The 10,402-nt window shown below is 41.8% G+C and overlaps 4 protein-coding genes across 4 annotated transcripts in view; 1 reads left to right on the top strand and 3 right to left on the bottom strand.

Moving 5' to 3' along the window:
- The window catches only part of LOC103398018 (DNA excision repair protein ERCC-6-like), a 5,276-nt gene extending 3,166 nt beyond the window's left edge, over positions 1 to 2,110 (bottom strand). Inside the window, 4 exon segments of the mRNA XM_008336497.3 lie at positions 1 to 3; positions 6 to 955; positions 1,447 to 1,491; positions 1,916 to 2,110. The exon segment at positions 1 to 3 is cut by the window's left edge and continues 3,166 nt beyond it. Coding sequence (XP_008334719.3) covers positions 1 to 3; positions 6 to 955; positions 1,447 to 1,491; positions 1,916 to 1,971 — 1,054 coding nt within the window. The 5' untranslated portion in view covers positions 1,972 to 2,110.
- A 2,244-nt stretch (positions 2,111 to 4,354) lies between these two features.
- Positions 4,355 to 5,412, bottom strand: LOC103398017 (succinate dehydrogenase assembly factor 1, mitochondrial). The gene is made up of 2 exons (XM_008336496.3): positions 5,305 to 5,412; positions 4,355 to 4,986 (listed from the first exon to the last, which is right to left on the bottom strand). Exon 2 carries the CDS (start codon positions 4,837 to 4,839, stop codon positions 4,594 to 4,596), a length of 246 nt encoding a protein of 81 aa, XP_008334718.1. The 5' UTR covers positions 4,840 to 4,986; positions 5,305 to 5,412; the 3' UTR covers positions 4,355 to 4,593.
- Positions 5,413 to 5,544: 132 nt separating this feature from the next.
- On the top strand, positions 5,545 to 8,540 carry nudt18 (nudix (nucleoside diphosphate linked moiety X)-type motif 18). The gene is made up of 7 exons (XM_008336494.3): positions 5,545 to 5,675; positions 6,200 to 6,390; positions 6,477 to 6,587; positions 6,717 to 6,819; positions 6,926 to 7,049; positions 7,385 to 7,509; positions 7,691 to 8,540. Exons 2-7 carry the CDS (start codon positions 6,220 to 6,222, stop codon positions 8,071 to 8,073), a joined length of 1,017 nt encoding a protein of 338 aa, XP_008334716.1. The 5' UTR covers positions 5,545 to 5,675; positions 6,200 to 6,219; the 3' UTR covers positions 8,074 to 8,540.
- Positions 8,279 to 10,402, bottom strand: part of LOC112486495 (protein FAM240B) — a 5,543-nt gene continuing 3,419 nt past the window's right edge. The window contains exon 3 of the mRNA XM_025053369.1: positions 8,279 to 8,990. Within this exon, the coding sequence (XP_024909137.1) occupies positions 8,879 to 8,990 (112 nt within the window). The 3' untranslated portion in view covers positions 8,279 to 8,878. The remainder of the gene's footprint in view (positions 8,991 to 10,402) is intronic.

Here is a 10,402-nt window from a genome sequence, read left to right as displayed (position 1 = left end):
GCTGTTCATTTTGTTTTTTTGCACTTCGGCTTTTGTCCTTCGGAGGAAATAAGGATGGATTATGGCCATGAGGTTCTCCGACATCCGGGAACCCAGAGCCCTCTCCCCTGGAGTGGCATCCTTCTCTCTGGCCCGGGTGATCGGGTTTTCATACTCCGTTTTGAAGGTCTTGGCCGTGCCAAGGAGAGTGCCTTGGCAAGCGAAATCAAACAGTGCCCACATTTCTTTCAGGTTGTTCTGAACGGGAGTTCCCGTGAGGAGAACCCTGTTCTTTGACGGTACGGCGGAGGCGCTTTTGGCCGTTTTGGTGGTGTTTGATTTGATCTTGTGTGCTTCGTCCAGGATCATGTAGTCCCACGTGAACTCTTTGCCGTTGTACGACGACAGCTGCTGCCAGTTGTTCATGAGCATCGTGTAAGTGGTAATGATGACGCCGCCTCGCCGCTGAACCTTCTCCAGGTTCCTTGTCCGCTCTGCTTTGCTGGAGCCGTGAAACTCCTTGACCCTCATCCCTGGGGTCCACTTGGCGAACTCCTTGGTCCAGTTTGTGATGAGCGAAGTGGGCATGACCAGCATCGTGTGTTTGATGAGCTCGTTGTCGTACATGCCAGAAAGGAAGGATATGACCTGGATGGTTTTACCCAAGCCCATGTCGTCAGCCAGGATCCCGCCTTTCCGACCGTCTCTGTAGAGGCTGTAGAGGAACGCCACTCCGTCCCTCTGGTAGTCGTAGAGCTTGTTGTGCAGCTCTTTGAAAAGCATCAACCCGCTGTCGTTGACATTGACGAACTCTTCGTCTTCCTCCTCGGAGTCGTTCTCGGCGATGAGTTCCTCAATTTTCTTGATCCGTCTTTCGAGCTTTTCGCTGTAGTGCAGCGCGTGAGCGCGTTTGAAGAACTCAATCGCTTTGTGCATGTCTCCATTTTTGGCAACGTCTTTTCCGTTCTGGATTAATCTGGAAAAAAAAAAGCACCTTAGACACCACACATTATAAGAACTTTAGCTGAAAAGATCAAATGTGCACCAGACACTAGAAAATACAGGGTGTCAAAAAAAATTTTTTTTTAGAACTTTTACAATTTAATTTACAAATATCACATTTTTATCATATTATTAATAATAAAATATATATATATTATATATATATATAATATCTTTTTAGTTTTTTAGATGGAGACAATACATAGTTCCAGTACATTTTTTTGTATCAAGATCGTGTTTTTATTTTTACATTGAATAAATATAAATATCAGAAATATAAATCATTTTTACCATGAACGTATTTTCAATCATAAAATGAAGATATAAAATCAGTAAAAACAGGGTTAAATACGAAACTCTCGCAAATGAATATTACAATTGAGTACATAGCACAATCTACAGGGGATGAAGGTGTCTACATGTTTTAAACCACATTAGGTCTGAAAAAAAAAAATCATACAATACCTGTGGTAGTACGTGATCTTGTCACCTGTATCCATGGACAGAGACCTGTCAAAAAAAAAACGTTAACGAAAGTATCGTATTTATATTGCATTTGTATTTTACGCGTTAAAAAGTACCTTATTACCTAAAGTATTAATAATATTCAACAAGTCTTTTCTACAGGAAAATAATGCAACGCTACATCACGAATAACTTTAAAAATTATTTTATTATAATGTTTTAGTCTGTTTTTCGTGCCGTATGTTATTATTTTCTTCATTTCTCCCGGGGCTGTTAAACAAACAAGGTTTCTAATCACGTCGATGACGCCACTGCCTTAACGTTGAGCGTGTCGGCAACATTAACTTTGTTATGTTGGTCTCGCTTTTAAATATATTATTTTTAAATATAGCTTAGCCTCAGCTCTTCAGACACGAAACACCGGAAATACAGCAAGCTAACACTGAGGGCTACACGGCCATGAACTTACTTTTCCAGCTTCTCGGAAATCTCCGTAACCTGGTCTTCATGTTGGGAAACATCCATGCTGGTGAGCGTGTGGGAGGGAAAAAACCGCGTGGAGAAAGTGGTGTTGTTCCTGGTACTCCAACTTTTGGCTTATATCTTTTTTCGCATTGATATATTTCCCTGCGTGCGCGTTTTGTTCGAATCCAACTTTATCCCCGCCAATTCTTTACAGGCAGAAACAGAGGAAGGTTCGGGTTGACGTCACGAGGAGGCTATCCAATCGAAAACAGGATTTATAAAAAGGCGGGGAGCAGTATGGATTCAACCAATGAGCAGCGTCGGAGGGACAGCGGAACCGGAAATAGGTCAAGCTACACTTCCAGAAACATGAAGAATGAGAAATATAAAACAAGAGAGATTATGAACACGTAAGTATATAAAATAAATATAAAATATGAGTTAAAACAGTAATACAAATCTCGAGAAAATAGTCGACGTTCTGGTATTGTAAACAAATTAAATCGGACATCGTAGTTTCTCGACATTCCTGGTACTGTATCTATTTTACTAACGTGTACTACACTCAATCTTAATGTAGTAACTTTATTGAAAGAATAAATGGTTGACGTCAAGGCATGGTATTTATTTGACAAAATTTTTAATCAGTCATTTACAGTAAAACATTTTGCATTGATACATAAAAAAACAACACAGCTACTTTATTGAGAAAACGCTACTTAATTATGATTTCCTCTTAGAGTGACACAATATATTTTGTACGCAGTTAAGGATAAAAAAACTGGTAAAATTGGATAAGTTGTTACTTTTAAATTGTCTTTTTTTACCATTGAAATATGATGTATATTAAAAAATTATGTGAATTCTTCATAGTATATTTGGGTTTCGTGCATGGTCTGAATAACAAGCAGTTCAATTTTTGACGTTGTATCGTATGCACTTGGCGAACACTCTTCGTTTTCTGGTCCTGGTCAAGAAGTCCTTGAGGAAATTACAGACTTCAGACTCTGGAACTATATGACAACCTATAATGACAGCTGCAAATTTGGAGCTGTTGTCTTCTTCAAACTGTTCCATGGAGTAGAAATGCCTCATTGTTTGTTTCCACAGAGAAACAAAATTGACTAAAATTATTTCAGAATAACGGCGTCTCTTCCAGAGCTTTGACCTGAGCTGCAAAAATCAGCACTCTCTTCTCCACCTCGGCGTTTATCTCCGCTTTGGTCGCTCGCTTGTTCTGACGGACGAACTCTGAGATTCCAAGGATACACTCCCTCTGCAAAACAGAAACACACATAAATAAAATACAAGGCAGCAACTCACACGTTGCCGTACAACCTGTGAGGCCGAGGAACCGCACCTTGAAGGCGTCTACTTTGTCCTGGCCAGTGATTCGGTTAAAGAGCTCTTTGCCGACCTGAATCCCTGTCAAAGCTGTCAGCAACCCGCGGTCCTCGTCGCTCTGTGATGACAGCCAGCGCAAAAGCGCCACCTGAAGAAAGGATGTGGACATTGTGAAAAGCAGCAAATTAAAATGTACATTTTATGGAATTGTATGATGTAAGAAGCAGAAGGAAAATACTGGATGTGTAAATAATAATAATACTGTCAAATAATATGGTTAATACGTAGTGATGTTACGAAATTCTTCATGCTAATTTTCCTTTCCTGTCCATACTTTTCACGTAGGAAGGTAGTAAATAATTCATAAATGCTAAAGAGTTGAAAAGTTGGGAAAACGAGACAGAATAACGAATCTGCTTCTCAACTCAGTTTAGTCCGCAAATTAAAAAACAACAACAAAAAACAATTATCCTAATGGTAATAGTTATTACCTCATAGCTACCAAAAATGTTACGAGGTGACGTATCTTATGGATTTTATAAAAATAAAAAAGTGCCTTACGAACAGTTTGTTCGCAAAAAAATAAAACCAAGTGAATTTTTAAGTTATGACAAATGTACCTGTTGTAATAACTGGGCGTTCGTCATTCTCTCCGAGCTCGACATAACTGGAAAAAAAACAGAACATTTTCTCAGTTAAAGCACTCGACACGGTCGACGAAAACGACTCAAAATAAAACCTAAAACATTCACCTGGATCCACAAATACTGGTTAAAACCAGTGGATTAACGAGGAAATAAAGCAAAACACAGCGAGAAGTAGAACGATAAAAGGTTAAAGACCGAGAGAAACTCCCACTTCCTGTTTACTTCTCTTCTTCCTTTGTGTTCTGTTTAAACCGCTGCTGCACCTAGCGGTCAGAGCTAGGAAGTACAGCGGCGACTGTTTTCTTTTTTTAACAAGTCAATTGTATGTTCTTATTCAGCCCACTTCACGACAAAAACCCATATTTATTGGTAATTCTAATTCTATTTTTTTTAAATCTCTACATTACAAATACACGTGGAAATTAGTAATGAGAAATAACAAACCAAACAGGCAAAGTGAAGCAGATTTATTCACAACAACACAGAGTCAATCTATTTGGCAGTAATCATGAACAATTTTAGCTCAAAAAATATGTGTAATATATAGGTGTAATATATAATAATAATAATAATACATGATCAAAAACATAATCACATTACACTTTCCGGGCATCGTCTTTTGTTTGTCTCACTGAACCGAAACACTTTATTGCTGCAGGAGGTAGATGAAATAAAAAAAAAAAAAAAAAAATCAGCTATTCTCCGTAGGTTTTGAGAAGGATCCCAGCTGTTTGGTGTTGACATCTCTCAGCTGCTCCAGTTGCCTCTGTCCTCGTCGGTACAGATATTCAATGTGCATCACGTCTGTTCTTTTGATGCGGGCATTGACCCTGAACTCCTCCCGAATCCGAGGCACAAAGCCTGGCTTCTCGCGTCCGGCCTGGAGGAACTGTCGGTACAGAGCCAGGACCTGTTTCTGCAGCTTACTGTGACGCATGGTCCGACCGCAGAGATGAGCGGAAAGTCAGGGTAACATCCACTGTAGTACTACTGTACTACTGTCCTCTCGTGTCTGACGATGCCATCTGAGATGTGAAGTTGATGAGAAGAAGATTCCGAACCGGAGGGTTTTGGGGAAATCAATCTATGTAAAATACGACAAACACACACACGTTTAAGATGAAACATTACAGATACAACAATATGGCTACAACTTCAACAAAGTATTCCTTTGTAAGTACACTATTTTATGGTATACACGCCGGTTTAAAGAGTGCTGCGTTGAATATTGACGTTAAGTTTCAATACTATATTCTAATGAGATAACACTAAGCTAATCGCTTACTTTACAGATAATAGCGTATTAATTAACGGGTTTATGAGTTTACGTATTTATCTTTAAACGTGTATTTATAATTGTTTTTAAAGTACTTTAAGTACTGTTATTTGTTCAAAACCGTACCTGCTTTAGCACAGTGAATTATCCTACTCGTGACCTTAGCAAACGTTACGTCACTTCCGTACGAAACACGAGACTTCCGTCGACGGACTTCTCAATAAATTCCTGACGGAAGAATTACGTTCAAATGTAATCGGTCAACGTGATATTTTGATAAATATTTTGGTGATATATATTTATAAAAAATATACGTAACTAAAACGGTGTACCGCACCACTGTTTACTATTAAATTAATTATACGTGTATATTAAATGTCTTATTTGGATAGTCCTAAACCGGATGTTGTCGGGAATTTCCTGTTTAGCTAACGCTATCAAATGTCAAAATATCAACAGCGGCAGTGCGGCGATGAAGAACAAGTAAAACCAAAAAGGTCTGTCTGTTTAACTAATTAATGTTATTTTAATACATTATTAACAGTAAAATATATTTTTTAAATTATATGAAGGGAAAAAGGGTAACATTTCCACTTCCTGTTAATCTTAGCTGCTCTTAGTCCTTAAGCTAAGTTTTGCTCATGATGGGATTTTAGCTGTGACGTGTTCATGATTAAAACAGAAACACTAGCAAAAAACAATAAAAATGTTAATTGTAGAAAAACAGCTTGTTTTCGCTCACGTGACGTCACATAACATTAAATACTTTACATGGATGTGTGAATACGCAAATTAAATATATAAGCGATTCCATCTGATATGCTATATTGGCTCACGATATAAATTTAAATACATTTAAGATAAAATAATAGCATAACAGTGATAATAATTAAGTAAAATTCGATTTAGAATCATTTTTAAAATTAAATATATTTAAAGAATTGGGTATAGAGTCGAATTCTGATTTGTTTAGCTAGTTCTACGTAATTTTGAAGTATTCTCCCCATGTAACGGAACACAGAAGCTCTTTCGACCGTTGTCATGGAGGTGAACGGGGAGGAGTGGCAGCGACTGGAGGAGCAGGTGGAGCGGGTGCTGAACGGCCAAGGGTTGGAGGTCTCCGGATGTGACGTAGGCCTGGACCAAAGCAAACCAGCAACTCTGAAGAAGAACGTCACCTACATTGTCTGTGCCGTCATCTTTAACGAGAAGGTCAGACCTCGGACCCTGTCAACATTTAGAAAAAAAAAAAAGTGATTGTTGTTATATTTTGTATGTGTACGTTTGAATGGAACCAGGAGGAGGTGCTGATGGTGCAGGAGGCGAAGCCAGATTGTTACAAACAGTGGTACCTTCCTGCCGGGCGGGTGGAGGTGGGGGAGAGTCTGGAGGATGCACTGAGGAGGGAGGTAAGACCCCCGGGGGTATTCATTTGTCTGTTTTTTTTCTGACAACAAAACCAAAACAATAACATATGTTAGCTTTAACCAAAAAAAAGTGAGACACAGTTCACGGTATTTTCATTTTGTTTCACGAAGGTGAAGGAAGAAGCTGGTTTCGACTGCGAACCAATCACATTGATGCTGATTCAGGAGCAGGGACCGCAGTGGATTCGCTTCATCTTCTTAGCCAAAGTCACCGGTGAGAGGTCTCTGACATGGAGCGTGTTCTTGTCCTTCAACTGTTTCTCTTAAAAAAAAATTAAAAAAGGTTCCATATTTACAGCAAAGCCCTCTCTGTGTCTCAGGCGGGGAAATAAAAACGCTGTCGACGGCAGACCAGGAGTCTCTGCAGGCGTCCTGGTGGGACAGACACTCCGTCCTCCCTCTGAGGGGACGGGACATCCTCAGTCTCATCGACAACGGACTCAAGTATGAGGCGTTCAGGGGTGGTTGCTTTTTCGATCGGGACGTCCGATATTAAGTTTTCGGCGATATCGGATATGCCGATGTTGTTCGAAAACTTCCGATATCAACCTTTACCGATATATGCTGCCGTTTGCCCCCAAAACTAGCTAAACGAGCTAAATGTCTCAGGAACCGTTTTAATTATCGAACGAAAAATCAATAACGATTCTTACCGATGTTACATAATTATGCTAATATCGGGTCAATAATATCACCGACCGATATTATCGGACATCCCTATTTTTTTATGTGTGGTTGTCAAAACCGTCAGTAAATCCACTCTGTTGTGTGACGTTCAGGTACCTTCAGGCTCCCTGGCATCCCGCTACTCTTCCTGTTGATTTGAGTTCCCGTCACGTGGTGCAGAGAATGGTCCTGGTCTTCACCAACTATCGGAACCAGATTTGGATTCTACTCATCAAAGGTACAAAACGCACTCGAACGCATCATTAGCTACGAGAAAGATGCGTTCTCATCTCACGTCGTGACATCGCGACTTTAACTACGTCACTTTTTTTGTTGACACTTATTTTACCGATACGTCTAAATTTGTCTCCTGAAACACACAAAACTAGAACCCAGCGCCAACTTTTGTTGCCCCACAGCTCCGGTGCTCCACCTTCCCACAGCGGCGGCGGTAAAGACCCACGCGGTGACGTGGGCAGCGAACACGGTGGTGCAGGAGGCCATGCCGTCGTCGTACTACGACTACGACGTCAACACTGTGGGTATCTTCAGCCTGCAGCACAACGGGCGGCAGCACGGGAGGACGGACGGCGTTTGTTTCAACACGCTGGTGGTGCTCGTGCCCGACCACGTCCAACGCAACGAAGACGGAGAGAAGCTGGAGAGGCCGCCGATAGAAGAACCTCCACCCGTGGAGAACCCGCGGTATGTGTGGCGGGAACTCCAGAAAGGAGCGCTAAGAGAAAAGCTTCTGGAAAAGACCAAAAACACTTCGATTGTACCGCTGCATAGCTTGTACTGACCACACGATGGCAGCAGAGTAACACGGACTCGCCGTGAGACCAGCTCATTAACGGTTTGATGTAAATAACGAGCGGTTTATTCCAAGTGTTAATTTATTTCGCAGTTGGATTTTATTTAATTTAACTATAAACACAGCAATAAGCCTAAGATTCAGGGAAAGTCTCAGCTTTAATGTTAAAATGAAGGGAAGAAAATGGATTATACACGTTCCACGTAGTTTGTTTCTCCTTTAAAAGCGACTTTCGACTGGCCGCGAAAATCTACTTACGGTAATTCTTCATTTTCTCTTTCTTTTGTAAGGACCAGAATGCTACTAAATGTTATCGAAATATACTATTTCAGTCAGTAATGCACTTTAGAAGATGCTTAGGGACTTTAAACAAAGCAAGGGATAGCTTAGCTTAGCTGATGCTAGGAGGAAACTGACGATTGTGAATAAATAAATAAAACTCTACATTAAATAAAGGCTTCAGTCTCTGTGACTCTTTTTTGTGGGTTTTTTTTACCAAAGAAATTGTTTAAATTTAACAAAGAAATGCAAAAAAACACAACCATTAGCCTGAAGAAAACGACAGATGCTAACAGGTCAGATCACATCACAGATCACATGTCACAGCTTTAATGTCGTCATCGTGTCACCACGTGAACCCGTAGTCACGAGCCCGTGGTTTCTCAATCATTGGCCACAGTCACAGACGTTTTATCACCAAGGAAATAAACAAAAAAACAAAAACAAAAAAAGACTCATGGATCTGTGGTCAGAGGTGGAGATGATAAAACTATTGTCCTGCTCCTGCGTCCGCTCATGTCTGATCGCTGGTCTCCTCCGACTTCACCTTCCTGACGTAGTTGTCGTTGAGGTTCTTCAGGTGTTTGTTGCGGTTCTCCAAACGCACCAGCCACTCCCCCCGTAACCTGTCGACACACGGGAGGAAAATTGAATGCGGTTTACTCCCAGTCTACGGTCAACAGTCTCCATGCATGACCAAAGCCTGGACACCTCAGATACAACCACCAGGGGGCGACACTGAAGGCTGAGAAAATTAACTTTAGCGCTAGTTTAACCAACCGATATTATCGAGAAAACTTCTGTCCCCTAGGGGGTGTGTGGTTAACTTCCTTTACCACCAGGCCACCACTGCCCCCTATATCAGTATCAGTTGATATCGGAATCGGAAAATTAAGTGTTTGGAGAATTGGAAATCGGCAAAATGTTAATATCGGACATTCTTAGTTTAACGCTGATTACATATTATACATTGATGTTTTATTGATCGTACACCAGGTGGCGCCTAACAGTAGCTTCAATTGCGCGGGAACATCCGCGAACATCGGGCTGCAAAAAAGCCCAACTGTATGTGTTCCCCAACGACAACGAGGAGCAGGTGTCGGCAGATCGTAGAAACCAGAGGACAGAGAAACCGCTCCATAGTTGCCGGGGGAAGTCATGCGAGGCGGTAAGGATTATCAACAGCTGATAGAACAAACGGAATAATCCCGGAGTCCGTAGGAAGGTAGCGATGCGTTGGACAATGACGTCTTTAGGATCCGTTTGAAGCAACATCGATCATTTGATCGGACGCCGCGTGCTGGTGCTAGCTGTCAAACCCGGGCAGGAGAAACGTCTTTCCGTTTTTCGTTGCGCCGTCAGATGACGTCATCGCGAATTTCGACACACTTGTACATGGTAGACTTATACAAACACCAGCAGCTGTGTTACACTGGTTTATTTATAACAGGTGAATCGAAACGTTGCGTTCGGGATTCTGCTGATGTCGGTGATCTCGCTTCCCGGGGGAGAAGCCGATCACGGGCCTCTAATCCTCGGGCTTTAATGGACGTCTAAAGTCTCGGCTCCCCGTCTGAAGGTGACTGCGTGTGTGTGTGTCGGTAACGTAATCTTCCCGCCAGTGTTTAATCAAGTGTCTACTTGTGGACTTGGAGTCAGCAGCGGATCCGATATCTCGCTGACAGCTGCTGCGTTATCGCCGTCACATCAGCGCTTATTCGGCCATTAAATCAACGGGCCCCGCGCTGGTGTGTGTGGGGGGGGGGGGGGGGGTGACACGTTAAAGTGCATCGACCGGCAGCCAAGACAATGGGATCAACACCCGGTCCAGCTGTCTTCGCCGTGTCTCCTCCAACTTCCCGACGAGTTTTCCGAATTTTTCCATTTGTTCTCTAAACTGTTGTTAATCCTCCTGACCTCCCCCTCCTCTCCCTCTCCCTCCTCCTCCTTTACCTCTCGCTCCCCCTCTTCCCCCTCCCCTCGACAGAAACATGATTTAAGTCCACCTTTAATTTGAGTACACAGTACTACGGTACTA

The sequence above is a fragment of the Cynoglossus semilaevis genome, chromosome Z (genome assembly GCF_000523025.1).
Source record: "Cynoglossus semilaevis isolate Cse_v1.0 chromosome Z, Cse_v1.0, whole genome shotgun sequence".
Lineage (NCBI taxonomy): Eukaryota > Metazoa > Chordata > Actinopteri > Pleuronectiformes > Cynoglossidae > Cynoglossus > Cynoglossus semilaevis.
The sequence above is the reverse complement of the archived record's forward strand: the minus strand, read 5'-3'. Positions and strand labels throughout refer to the sequence as shown.